The sequence below is a fragment of the Augochlora pura genome, chromosome 3, assembly GCF_028453695.1.
Source record: "Augochlora pura isolate Apur16 chromosome 3, APUR_v2.2.1, whole genome shotgun sequence".
NCBI classification, from domain to species: Eukaryota; Metazoa; Arthropoda; class Insecta; order Hymenoptera; family Halictidae; genus Augochlora; species Augochlora pura.
This window is the reverse complement of record NC_135774.1, coordinates 16,258,049-16,273,279: the sequence shown is the minus strand read 5'-3', so window position 1 is coordinate 16,273,279 and position 15,231 is coordinate 16,258,049. Positions and strand designations below refer to the sequence as shown.

Genomic DNA, 15,231 nt, shown 5'->3' with positions numbered 1-15,231 from the left:
TTTTGGTTCTTCTCAATTATTTATGCAAACATAAAGATTCTAGATTACGAGTATATTATAAAAAGGCTTTTTAAAATATTAATTTTTTTAATTTCTTTCATTGCTCGAAGCATTGTATGGTACCCCGTTCGGTGACGTTACTCCGGGGGAACGGGCCGCCGTAACGAAAGGGTTAATTGAATCAAATACCGAGCAAGACTTTGACAAAATTGGGTCAGAAAACAACTGACAAAGGAAACAAAAGTAAAGTGTGATAGTGTTAATTAAAAAAATATTTTACAGTCTCTAACTTGAGGATGATAATTCAAAAGAATATTTTAAAGTCTACAGATTGTGTCAAATAGCAAATAAAGGTTCAACAAAATCAAAACAGGAAACAATTGACAGAGGGAGTATAACAAATTATAGAAATAATAGTTAATGATTTCAACAAAAATGTACAAATTTTAAAAATTATCTCGCACATTACAATTTGTATCAAATACCAAATAGGATCGATTATATTCGATAAGATCGAGGTCGAAAATAATTTATAGAGATTTTAGGAACAATATGTCAATTAATAAATAAGACAGCCACAAAATTCAAACAAAAAATAACTAATAGAGGAGATAAACTAAAATGATGACAATGATGTGAGCAACAATAATGTATGCGTTCCAAAATGTATTTTACAGACTACAAATTTTGTTCAATAGCAAATGGAAAGAATAATAGACAAATAATAGTGAATGATCTGTGCAATGATGTAATTTTTTAACAAAATGTTTCGCAATTTACAAATTGTTTCAGATCTCAAGATAAAACTTCGATAATATTAAATCCGAAAATATCTGACAGAGAAAACAAAACCATTGCAATTATTTCAATATTTTATAGTGTACAAATTGTATCCCCGAGGAATCGAATTTTCAATAACATTAAATAAGGATACAATTGACAGAGGAAGTTTAATAAATTAGAAAAACAATAATTTGAGTAATAACGTAATTGTTTAATAAAATATCTTACAGTCTATAAATTATATCAATTATCGAGTAAGTCTTTAACAAAATCGTAACAGAAAATAAAACTGAAATAATGACAACGATTTGAGCAACAATATACATATTCCAAAGAATATTTTACAATCTAAAAGCTATGTCCAATAATATATGAGACTTCAGAAAAATCAAGTAAAAAAGCAATTGATAGATATATAACAAACTCGAAAAGGACAATAACCAAAGTAACAAGTTCAAAAAAAATATTACAGTCTACAAATTATCAATTACGACACAGAAAATGAAACTATGAAACTGAAATGATGGCAATCATTTTTGCAATATTTGCGTTTAATAATATATTTTATATAGATTAGGAATTATATATAAATATATTTTAAAATATTTCATATAAACTAGGAATTATATATAAATATATTTGAATATATATCATATAAATTAGGAAGTATATATAAATATATTTTATTATATTTTATACAGACTAGGTAACATAAAATGAGAAAACAATTGACAAATAAAACATAGTATATACGCACATATTATCGAACAAAAGTCTGACTAAGAAATTGTAAAAAATATTTTCCAGTATACAAGTTAGAAAAGAAAATTATAAGGGACTCACAAAGACGACTTCGGCAGTGGGCCCAGTGGTGTCAGCCCTGCCTACCCCAATGCTGTAAGATGCAGCCGTGCCGGGCAATGCGGTGTGTAGCAGCCATAGCGAGACCAGTCCAATGATCTGCAGGCGTCGTTTTATGATCGTTGTCTCCATTCAGCTTTCTGAGCCGCCCAGCCTGATCGCGCTGAAATCAAAGGATCGACTGTCAGAGGTGCTCGGTTCCCATGGCTTTAGTATCGTCGCCGATCAGTGTACACAAGAAATCGGAAATTCTGTTGCCGATTTTTTTTCTCTTCACCGATATCGCGGCGAACTTGACGTACGACCGTTATTTGTTCTCGCGAATGTTTACGATCGCATGTTTGATAAGCTGCGGAACATATCGTCCCGCGAGCGCTGCAACCAGCTGCGTTGTTTATAATTAGACAGGCAACGCCGTCTAATATGCCCGTCTAATTGCCCGTCTAATTATAGTATTCGATAATAATATGGCACATATAATAATGAACGTGTTTTAAGACCGCATAAGTGAAATTAGAAAATATTTGAACAATATATACCACTTTTACAGTATATTTATCGCAATTACGTACCCGAAGAGGCTCAAAAAAGTATTTGAACTCTGACAACGAAGAATTTCCGAAGTCTACAAAATTCAAACAAACATTGCTCAGTTCATCAGCATTTAGTCCAAGGGAAACAGTGTTAAAAATTTCTGTCATTATTTTCATTAACAAGAATATAAGACAATTAATTACAAGAAATCCGAAAAAAGCAAATCAGTAAGAAAATTAACAGTGAAGTGGTATATATGCAAGGTAAATTATGCAACAAAATTTCACAACATTGAAACAGAAGCAAGTCAACTATTTATTATATTGTACAGAAATTGAATGCGCAAATCAAAAGCGTTAAAGTGACATCTCACCGTATGTTATACTGCAGCGCACCGCAACCATGAGTTTATTGGTAGCGCAAGTGGTTAAATAAAATTAATGTATGATGAATATAATAGTGTGTGAATTTTTAATATTTTTGTTTGGCATATTTTATATTCGTCGGTGCTTATACCATTAAATTCCTGTGCTACAAATGGGATTTTCATATATTAACCCCTTGCCATACTTTGACGAGTCTGGTACGCGACAAAAATTTTTAGTAATAATTTATTTAGTGTGCATGCTGTTCCGTTGTTTTAATTTGAATAAAATTCAAATCTCTTATCATTTATATTTAAATATTGAAGTGACTGTAGACACGCGATAAATCTAAATTGTCTTTCTTCTTTTCAGAAAATATTACAATCAAAAAACTCCTAATCGTTGCAACTATAAAGAAAATGGTACGGCAAGGAGTTAAATGAATAAAATAAATAGAATCCTATTTAACTTGAACGAGAAGAGCGTCGTACATATTTGGGTGACGGAGCAAACATAGAAGCATACCTGTCACCCGGATATGGGTGACGCGGCGACGAACGTGTTACAACAATGGTAAATCGCTACACCGCGTAGTGTGCTACGCTAATCTTGTCGTCACGGTCGCTCAGCTCTGACTCGTATTTCACACTGTGACTCTTTGTCGCTGCATTCATCTCCTAAACCCTTGCACTTGCACTCTCATTCATGCACTCTCACGTTCTAAAGACTACCTGCACTTTTACTTAAATCTAAGAAACAAACGCACTGGCGAACAAGTCTTTTTCATTCATTCTACGCATTGCACCTATCTCACTCTACACATTACATCTGTCTCACTTTACACACTGCACTTATTTCACTCTACGCATTGCACCTACAGTGGGTCAAAAAAGTATTGACACAACTGGTTTTCTTTGAATATCTTTAAACCATAAAGTAGTCTATTAAGATTTACTATGTTTATATGCGCCTTTGTTGCGTCTTCATTGTTTTGGTACATTGTACAATAACCATTCCCTTGTTTTCCTTGCCGTGTGCTTCGGGTCGTTGTCTTGTTGGAATCGAAACGATTCGTTTATGCCCATTTTTGTTGCATTCGTTAACAAATTATTTCGCAATACGTCGATATAGACGCTTGCATTCATTGTATCGTCAATAAAAGCCAAATTTCCTAATCTATGATATGACATACAGCCCCATACCATGACATGACCACCACCGTGTTTTACTGTAGGAATAATATGCTTTTGATTTAATTTGGCGTTCGGTTTCCTCCATACAAATCTTTTTCCATCAGTGCCGAAAAGATTAAACTTGCTCTCATCTGAGAAAATAGCCGTCTTCCAAAATTACATTGTCTTACTTACATATATTTTTACAAACCCGAGTCATTTTTCCCTATTCTTCTCATTAATGAACGGTTTTTTTTGCTCGCTACTCTACCATAAATTTCCGCAGAATGTAAAACATTGGGAACTGCTTGGGCATTCACTTCTTTTCCCGAATATGTTGCGATGTCAACAGCTAAACTTTTGCCACTTTTCCTTCTCTAGTGGTAAGTACTTTCGGACGACCTGGTTGTGCCAATACTTTTTTGATCCACTGTATCTCACTCTACACATGTACCTATTTCACTCTACACATTTCATCTGTATCACTCTATACATTGCACCTCACTCTACACATTGTTCATCGACGCCAGTCGTACTTCACACGCTTCCACAAATATTCGTCATCCTACACTACCGAGAATACTTCTCTTCCTATAGAAGTGACCATTATGTAACAGAATTACACGTTAAATTCTTGATGAACGGGATTATGTATTTGGATTTATCGTGTTACGCCCAAATATTAAAGGTTCTTGTTTGTTTTTTAAATATTGCGGTTTCACAGAATTTTCTGTATCCAGCATAGCAAAAGGATGGTTAAGTATTGTACTATCTGTAATTATTGTTGCGTTGTCAAAGGATTATTTTCAATTAATTAGTCATTATCTTCACGATTTATAGACACGCTGTTTGTAATTATATGTTTATATGTTATTGAATTACATGTGTATATAATACTAATACTTATAATTAATGATACTATTTTTTTAACAATAGAAAATTCTAAAGAATTACTGACAAAATTATTAAACAGCAGACGCAAATAATATCATAATATTAATTAAATAATAATACTTGAACTTATAATACTTAATAATACTGAAAGGAATTTCAGCACGTCATTTTGTGCAACGATGTCACGTTGCTGAAGATTATCGTGATTCACAGCATTCTTTATTCGTGGAAACAAACTCAGTGAAACAAATCTCGAAATAATATCTTTTTGTACGCTGACGAAATCACCAGTCATGAAATACTGTACATACTTTTAGCATGATTCCACAAATTAGAGTATGTACGTCTTTTTTAATTTTACCATTATCTGGAATTATAAAATAAACTCTCGTTTTTTAACTTTTTTATCTAGGCTACTAACCAAAATTTAAAACAAATGCGTTGCGTAGATCTCAATAACTTAAACGAATACTTAATTTGATAAAAATTGATTCATGGAGAATTAAGCTTCAAGCATGAAAAGATGTTGAAATTTGCAGATTTCTGATATTTGCCAATTGTAAATGCAAAAATCAATTTCCGTGATCTCTAATTGTTTCCAACTTTTAACAACGTCAACCGATTTCGATGAAATTTTCAGCATGCATAAAGGAAAATGCGTCAATTATTGTACTCCGTCCTCTAGTTACTGTGCTAGTTACTTAAATAATTGTTTAAAATAGATGAAATAAATATTGTTTGATACCAATGTTATAAAAATATAAAAATGTTGGTACATTTAATTACTCGATAATAAAGAGTTAAAAATAAAAGTGTTACTCGAAGTGTTTCAAGTAATGTGTTAAAAGATTGATTTTTGCAGAGACGTAATTTATTTGAAATAAATAACTACTCTAGGTTAAGATTGCATTATAATGAAAAAGAAAGTAAATATTGATTTCTTGATTTATTTCCATTGCTCAAATCACCGTGCGTTGCGACGCAGCGGAGAATTACATTCACGATCCCGTGATCCTTCTCGTCGGCGGGAGAAAGATAGGAATGCAAGGTTCGCAAAACGTTTATAGAGGCATTCTCGCTCTAGCGGATTCCAGCTGGTAGTAATACCTGTCGAAACTGGACAGATAACCAGCGGATTGCCGGTATCGGAATTTTCAAAACCTCGGGGCAATTTGTCCTGGGCAAGGATACTTCGGCAACCTCGACGAATTTTTATCGCTTATCTCTAGATTATGCAACACGAGTATGCTTTTAACACCTGAAACGACTATTCCATTCATGTATATCGTAAGACACCGCACATTCCAAATGTGTAAGTTGATACAAAACCTGGGTTACGTTGAGAACTGCTTAAAAATGCATGTTTCATACCGTTGGCTGAATCCGTGATATTAACCCTCTGCACTCGAAATCATTGCAACTGTGAATCTAAAATAATGTTTCTAGCTTGTAATTCTTTCATTCAACACTTTATATGACAAACTGCATTTTTGGCGTTGTAATTTTAATTTCAGCAAGCTCCGTTCACATGAGTTATTAATGAAACACGCATGTAACTATAAACGAACTATTTCATATAAACGTTTGCAGCAAAAAAATACAGCACAATTAAGGCACGCGTCCGCACCACATGACCGAATATCGGCAACGACACCCAACAGTCATTTGTTTTATCGACAAAGCACACCCAACAGTCATTTGTTTTATCGACAAAGCACACCCAACAGTCTTATCCAATCATAGTGATTTCTCACATTAAGCATATGAAATTGTGTCTTGTGATACGTACAACATTTGCGGTTTTAATCATTGTTAACGTCTGAACTTTATGTGTGAAGATGATCTTAAAACTTGATGTAACAAAGGGTTGATAATAACTAATATAAATCAGTACAGTGTGGCATAGATTGACAAGAGTTTGTTGTCACGGTTAACACATATTTTTCCGGTAATATTTTGCACTGTCATTCACAAAATGTCGGCATTTTTTGACACTATACAAAAAGTATAGTGCCCTCATAACACTATCTATAGAAATGATATTGTCTATATAAGAATAACGTAACTTGTTAAAGATCATATATTATATTCAGTGAAATTTTGGAAAATGTTATACAACAAATTTGTCTTTATATATAAATTTTTAATTCCATTTTTGCTTTATGAAATTGTATAATTTCCGAACAGCGAAGCGCTTAAGCTTTGAATAAAATCCTTCTATACGCAATATTCAATACCACGCTTTTACTTTGTCATTGTGTAGGTTTTGCACCGTTATGTGACGCAACTGAAGCTGAAATCAGTTCTTTATTGAAATCATCTCTGTTTGGTAAAAGATAGAATTTCATTTATTTAGAATTAAAAGAACATGAATCAATTATTTTCTGTAATATACAAAGCATCAATTTTCGTAATTTGGCTATCGGTGATTGTTTGCAAAAAGTCGAATTTTCGTCATACGGACGAATATGTATTAAAAACGAGCTGCTGCAGGTGTAGACCTTGCACGTGAATGGCTGTCGTACGTGTACGGATATACGATTGCCCATCGCGAATCCGCCATGCCGTCGGACGACGCGCGTAATCCGATCACGTCACGGTCCGCTTACGCAAAATTATTTCGGGCAAACGTCACAGAATTTTGACCGTTCGTTTTCTCGCCATCCAGTACGGTACAGTTACGGCGGAAAGTGTTACGAACGGTCGCGTTCATTAGAACAATGTCTGGCCTTGTTACGCATCAGCGAGCATTAACGAAAGAAATCGTGTACTTTCAGCGCTGCCAGTCGCTACTGATAGAATAGACGGTAATCTCTTTGCTAATTGGAACCGCGCTTCATACTCGGTCGCACAAAATATTCGAGAGTCGACACGTAAAATAAGATATAATTATAAAACGAGAGCGGATCTGGGGAAATTGTTGCAAGATTTTCTGGGCCGAGAAATATTAGGTCTACCGAAAAAATCTATCCGTTCTTAATAGGAAAGAAAATCATAAATTTTGTATGCACCTAATATTTATTGTATTATTATAACAATTTAATATAACCATAATTTATGATCTGTAGCCAGCGTGACGGCGATTTATGAATATCATTTTTTAGAAATATATGTCGCAAATAAAATGACATTGGTAGACATCATTTTCCGGTGGACCTAATATTTGAGGTAGAAGTACCTATTATGAAACATAATAGTTCCAGGGGATATAATGCTCTCTTTTAATTTGTTTATTTAATGCCGCATTTGCTTATGAACATTAAACGACCACTTGTTAGATTTGTAGGGTTATACATGAATTTAAATTTAAATTTAAATCTAGTTTCCTTAACACTAAACCTACCACGGTCAAAATGGCCGGTTTCTAGTTTTACAATATTACACAAACTTTAAGAGACCTCTTTGTTTGAATAAATTACATAATTGCAGCAAGCTTTATAATTAATGCTCGACATCAGTCAAACAGTCTAAACGAATTTTATCTTCTCACTCTTACGAGTCAATGCACACCAATACATACAATATCACTGCTTTGTAGGGTTAGTGTTAAGTTATTATAAAATTTCGATAAACAATATGGTTTCTTCTAAATATGACATAACTTTCACTGGTTGTTTATTGTTTAAACATTCTTTGATGATATTGGACATTTTTACCTTTTTCTAATATTGTTGACGGTAATCATTGATTTTATTAAACTGAAAAGTATTGTTACAGAATATTCGTACTACTGTTCGATAGATTGATGTTTGTAGGTAACACAATAAAGTTTTAAATATTAATTTAATTTGAATAAAAACTGATACGATTAAAATAGTAAAGCACAAGCATGTACCTATTTGTATATAAAGACGAAAATTGTTTTATATCATTTTCCAAAGTTTCACTGAGAAATGTATGATTTTTAACAAGTTACGTTGCTTTCATGTAGACCGTATCATTTCTACGCAGAGCGCCAACGAATGCCGGCATTTTGTGAATGGCGGTGCAAAGAATTACCGGACGAGTATGCGTTAACAGTGTCGCGTGTCTGTCGGAATCGGAATGCTCATTGTTCACGAAATGACTGCATGTATTTTTCACAGGGATCGCGTGTTCGGCCGTGCTCGTTGCGCTTCGCGGTTTCGTTTTCCATCCCTCTTTCGAACAAATATCTCGCGCGTTAAATTAATATCTTCGAAGTAATGCGTAGTCTACCTCACGATTTCAATAAGTCTTTTTTTATTATATTTAGTTAGCAGTTTCAATCGAAATTGGAAATACAAAATCAATAGTGATTTAGTGATTTAATTCCGTACGTGCTGTTTCATTACTTCATTTATTTAAAAAAAAATTCAATTAAGTTTTATTGGCAATGGGTGTTTAGATATATTTAAACTAAGGTATAGTTTTAGAAAAAAAGAAACTTTATTCTACGGCGCGAGAGGAAGCTCTTTTCTTTACAGATGCTTTACAGCGAATGGCCATGGCTTTTCCGGAACCCCGAAAAGAAAACTCGCGTCCCCTCGTAATTCGAGACTGTTATGCTTGTGCCCCACAAGGCCAAGCACTTACACGAGATGTATATTTTCCTATCTTAATTTCCATCGCTTCTTAGAACCTTGATTTGTTTTTGCCCATGCACAAATATCGAATTGTGGCTGATACGTAATATTCCAACAAGTTTATAGTAATTTTATAATTTAATTCAATGAATGCTGCTTTAATATTCAATTTAATTTCATAAGAATTCTGCAACATTGACAGTAATTTCATAAATTAATTCGGTATAAGATATTTTATTATCCAATTAAGTTTAAATGAAATTAAGAAAAATTGACAGCGATTGTACAATTTACTTCGGTAGATGTTCTTTTATTGTTTAAGTAAATTTTAGTAAATTTAAGTAAAATTCAGAAAAATTGGAAGGAATTTCATAATTTAATTCAATTTATGCTATTTTGCTATTCAATTGAGTTGAAGTAAAATTCAGTAACGAAAATTCACTCACGAGAATTTAAATAAAACTCAGCAAAATAGGAAGGAATTCTATAATTTAATCCAGTAAATACTATTTTATTAACGAATTGAGCTGAAATAAAATTCAGCATTTCATTCGCTGGAAAAGAACCGCATTTCTCGCCAAGGACGTGGACAGCATATTTCGCGCTTAAAATCGAAGAGGATGTTGAAATTTTATTTAATCCATATTTATTCAAGCAGCAGATGAAAAGTTTCATTTACAATCGACGTTCGAAGAGCTACGCATATTACATTGAAACAATTTTTAAATTGTCTAAATTCTGTACACGATCGACAATATGTATATCCAATTCCAATTTCCAAGAGGTAAAAAATAAAACTAGATTTTATCAATAAGAATGAAGTTCCGCGATAATTAACTCCGCCGTTAGTTAATTAGCAAAAATACACGATCCTCGCGCACAGATTTCTGCGAAGTATTCGAAATTGCAGGAACCCAGCCTTGATACTGCGACAAATACATCGAAAGTCCGTGTGAGCCAATTAAACTCCACAGCCGACGCAACCCGAAGCCCTACTTCTCGCGGTGCACCGGCGGCACTTCTTCGCAGATCTAATTAAAACCATTCGATATCACAGAGCAGAGAGCACACTCACCAAAACAAACTGTTCCAAACGCGAGTCCCGCAGCTTTCTAACTTGCGCCGTTATCGCGCACGATTAGGATTAATCGCGTCGCACGGTTATCGAGAAACCGAGCCGCGCTTCCTCCGGTGGTCTGATTCATCGCTTTAACTTCATTCGAACGAATTTGCCGTCGTTTCCGGCGGTGCTTCTCCGGCGATCCATCAAAATAACATCGAAACCGGCCGACGACACGACAATGACGCGCGCGCACGATTCTTCTGCAGCATCCAGCTTTCACCGGACGTTTCCTCGAGGAGACACGCGGACGATCTGCGTTCACCTTGAGCTTCGACTGCGTGCGCTCGGTTCACGCCGATCTCACTGACACACTGCACCTTTTCCAGCCGTGAGTCAACCGACGATCGAGATCTCCGCGCACGTGGCTAGCCTTCGATCCTACGCAAGGGAAATCGAAAGTCTACGCAGAAATGGTCTTTGACGCCGTCCTATTCGGGAACCGCCATTTTCAGAATTTCTACCGCGATTAGTTCTCGGAACGGATTAATTTTATTGGGTTGGCAAGTTAGTGATCATGGATTTTGGTAATAGATGGTCTTAGCATATTATTTTGTTCTGTCAAGGTGTTCGAAGCAGCTAATCTAAATTGTTTTCTTTTCGTCTGGACTTCCGTTTTTAATTTAGTAAAAATATTGTATCGACTAATTATTTAATTTCGTTTTTATTCAAGTTCTAAAAATTGAAGAACAAATCATGTATTTCAGATGCATTTTAATGTATTATTTCCCAAATGGCAAGATCAAAGCACCTAACCCATATTTTTTTCTTATTGTTTGGACTTTCACCTTTAATTTAGTAAAAACATTGTATCGATTAGGTAATTAGTTTTGCTTTTATCCCACTTTAAAAAATCAAAGAACAAGGCGCGCATTTCAGACACGTTTTATTGTATTATTTCCGAAATGGCAAGAACGCATCGCAAGCGCACAAGAAATAAGTATTAAAAGAAAAGCAGCGTCAAAATTGATTTGCCTAATTGAATAAAGTTATATTTTAGTAATATATCTTAGTTATTTAATATATATCTTAGTTATATTTAACATCGTTAAAATAAAACATTTCTTGTTTTTGAATAAAGACCAGAAGTCTAGATATAATTGTTATGGTACTTGGATTAAACAATTCGTCGAACGGACTTGTTGAAACCATTAACGCTTCTCGGAAAGTACCAACGACAAAGTCTGGGCAGTGTGTCATGAATTTGTTTACAAGCTATCTTAAATCTCGTTCTCAAGGCCATTGTCAATTTTTTTAAATGAGACAATATTTCTTCGTTACTGCAATATTGCAACTTACAAAAGTTGGTGTAACATTATTTTATGCGATGCTCCGTTTTATTGTATTGTATTGTATTTTATTATATATCATTGTATTATATTGTAATGTATTGTATTGTATTATATTATAATATTATTTTTATACCTGAAATAGTTCATCCGACCAATGTCTCAAAAATGGTCAATATCTCCAAAATTTGAAAATGAATAATAATAATAATAATCATAATAATAATAATAATAATCATAATCATAATAGTAATAATAATAAGAAGAAGAAGAATTGTAAATTCAATTTAAGTAAGCTTAAAATAAAAGCCCTATACATATAAACATTGTCATAATTTTATTGATTTTGGAATTGCAACGGATAACAGGTTAATCATCTAAAATGGTGCATTTTCTATGCTACCTGTTGAACGACTACTAAGCATTTCATTTTCTCCTTTTCTAAGAATTTTCGAATCACTAAACCAAAGCCACCATTAGTTTGTCAAGCATTTGTTTAGTTAGTCTGTTCTTAAAAGAGCTGACACGTTCAACAAATAGAAAGCTACGACCACCGCGTCAACGATAGGTGGTTTAGCTTCGAGGAGATAATCTCCGAGATAAAAGCAACGTAATTATCCACCAATTTGGAGAATAATTTCAGCTAATTTCATTGTTAAAATTGTTTCTTTAATTTGAGATCTGTAAACAGTTAACTTTACTGAGAAATATCTGGACAGTGGCTATATGAAAAAACGACTAATTAGTTACTTAATTAAATGTTGCGTCTAATAATAAAAAAATCTAAAATTATGTCTAGAAATGTTGCTTCTAATAATAGAAAAGTCTTCAAATGTTGCATCTAATAATAAAAAAAAATCTAGAATTATGTCTAGCAATGTTGTATCTAATAATAAAAAAGTCTAGAAATGTGCTTAGAAATGCTGCTTCTAATAATAAAAAAAAGTCTACAAAATATGTCTAGAAATGTTGCTTCTAATAATTTTAGAGCTTGTATTTGAAGCAACACTGAAAACTGATCTGTCACCATCCTCGACAGAAATTGTTACGTGCCAATAGAACGATTAAAATACCGACAACCCACTCTATCAATCGCTCAATCTATTACCAGCAATTAATCGGAATAAAAAGGGGGATATTAAAACTGACAGAGCAGTCTTTGATCCAGAAGAAGACCGAACCTCCGTCAGAGTTAAACAAAATTTTATTCGGAGGACGGAAAACAGATGAAGATCAACGAGTCAAATTTTATTCGACGCTATCGAATAAATGTAAAATCGAATAAAAATTTATACAGATCAAAATTTGTCTGAATACAATTTTATTCGAATAAGAATTTATACAGATCAAAAATTAATCGGAATACAATTTTATTCGAATAATAATTAATTTGTACAGCAATACGTACGGGTAATAATTGATTTGAATAAAAATTATGGAATGTAAAGTGTTTTTTTTTCATAGTTCCTCGATATTAACTTTTTTCAAATTCTACTTTTAAATATTACAATGAAAAATTTCTTATTTTTTTGCTAGATTTTTATCAACGAAGCATGGGTAAATAATCTTTCTAGAGGTGCAAATGACAGAATTGATCCTGAATATATTTGTATTAATATATTCTTATAAAGTGTAAAAGTAAAAGGAGGTAATAATTATTCGTGATACTATTTAAATAATTTTATAATTTCTATTCCAGTAACTTGTTTGAATTAAAAAAATGATTTGAATAATAACCTTATTCGAATGAGTAAAAATGAATTATTCGAATAATTTTCTTATTAGATCAAATAATAAAGAACAAAGAATTATTTAAATAATGTTATTATTATGTAAAGAATGTGTTATTTAAATCATTAAATAACATTCAAATTATTAAATTATGTAAATAATTCTTTATTAAGAAATAAGAATTAAGAAATAAAGAATAATGAATTACCTAAATAATTCTTATTCGAATAAGTAATAAACGGATAGAATAATCTACAACGAACAATAATTATCGTTATTTGAATAAAATATTCGCCTGAAACGAATGCATTAGGTAATAATCTCGAACGAAGATTTATTCGAAACGATCCGAATTAATTTTTAGCCTACAAACAAATCAAAAAACACCTGTCGCACATCACAACGTGGAGCAACGAATTCTGTAGATTGTTTTTGTAACAAGTTATACCAGAATTATGCAAAAAAGTATACGCAATCTCTGACTCAGAATCAGATGGAAGCTGTTACATCAACTGTTATCTTCAATAACGATCGAGCACGAATGGCGTGGAACACGTGTCGTACAAATATTAGCGGACCTTGCAGGACAGTTCATGTTTGCTGTTCAGCGAGCCGTACCATTTAGAAATGGAACAAATAGATAACAATTGCGCTACGTTGCTCTGTGTCGGCAGTGTACAAGATCCAGTTTCATTTCCTCGACCAGATAATTCGATCAAAGATCGAGCTCCGGATGAGAGAGTTACTCGCGCGATACTTTATCACTTCTTTTTCTTTCTGCGAAATTCGAATTTCACTCGGCACAGATTATCAGCATTTTATCGATTGAGATACAGGGGGCCGCATTAATGTTCGGATACCATCGTATTTGAGAAATTTTTAATCCGTATCTTTACTGTTTGTTGAATTAATGAATTTATAGTTTTTTAATAAGTCAGAACACTTACTTTAGATTCTACAAACATAAGTTTTATTTACATAATTTGTATAGTTTTATTGTTGATTGATATTAAATGTATAGTGATAATAAATGTAAATAGTGCTTAATTTTGACGTCTCAAAAATATTCGGACATTCCATACGCTTTGTAGTTAAAGTGACTACTTGGCTTGATGGCAATGTTTGTAAACATATGGTGTAAGCACTATCTCATAGAAATAGCTTCACTTCAAATCCTGTTCGTGTTGCACATATTAGCTGTAAATATGCCACGTAAAGGGAATAATACTTCGTAAGGAAAATCGTATAGAGAAATCGGGATATTATTAAATTTCAGCAATAGCACTGATGCGAACATTGTATGAAGATATAATCGTGAGGATAGAATTGAATCTATCCCTCAAAAAGGTCGCCCAAAGTTACTTAACGATCGCGATAAACGTAATATTATTAGAGAAATAAATGTGGACCCTAGTTTCAGTGCCACAAAATTGACAGCAGAGTTTTTTATGGAGACCAGCAACAAGATTCATCCCGAAACAGTTCGTCGGATGCTTCATGAAAATGGATATCATGGCAGATTTGCCCGAAAAGAAGCCATATATGAACGATATTAATCGAAAAGAGCGATTACTCTTCGCTAAAGAATACACTTCTAAAGAAGAAACATGGTGGGAAGATGTAATTCTTGCAGACGAAAGCAAATATAATATTTTTGGGTCTGATGGGCACAAACTTATATGTCGTAAAGTGAATGAAGAGCTTCTTACTAAGAATCTTAAACCAACGTTGAAACACGGTGGAGGAAGTGTGATGGTTTGGGGTTGTGTCTCAGCTGCTGGAGTGGTGAATTAGGTTTTATTGGTGGAATTTTAGACAAAAATAAATATTTAGATATTTTGAAATAAAATTGACTAAAAGATGCTATTAATATGAACATTCGTAATAATTTTAAATACGAAGATAATGACCCCAAACATAAATCACGTATAGTTCAAG

General features: G+C 33.1%; 1 protein-coding gene across 3 annotated transcripts in view; it reads right to left on the bottom strand.

Moving 5' to 3' along the window:
• Cdase (neutral ceramidase) overlaps positions 1-15,231 on the bottom strand; it is a 106,120-nt gene that overhangs the window by 83,528 nt on the left and 7,361 nt on the right. For 2 of the 3 annotated variants that reach the window (XM_078196914.1, XM_078196913.1), the window contains exon 2: positions 1,627-1,807. In XM_078196914.1, the coding sequence (XP_078053040.1) occupies positions 1,627-1,776 (150 nt within the window). In that variant the 5' untranslated portion in view covers positions 1,777-1,807. Of the gene's footprint in view, positions 1-1,626; positions 1,808-10,228; positions 10,585-15,231 lie in introns of those variants that run through there. The other variant, XM_078196912.1, reaches the window with a different exon arrangement.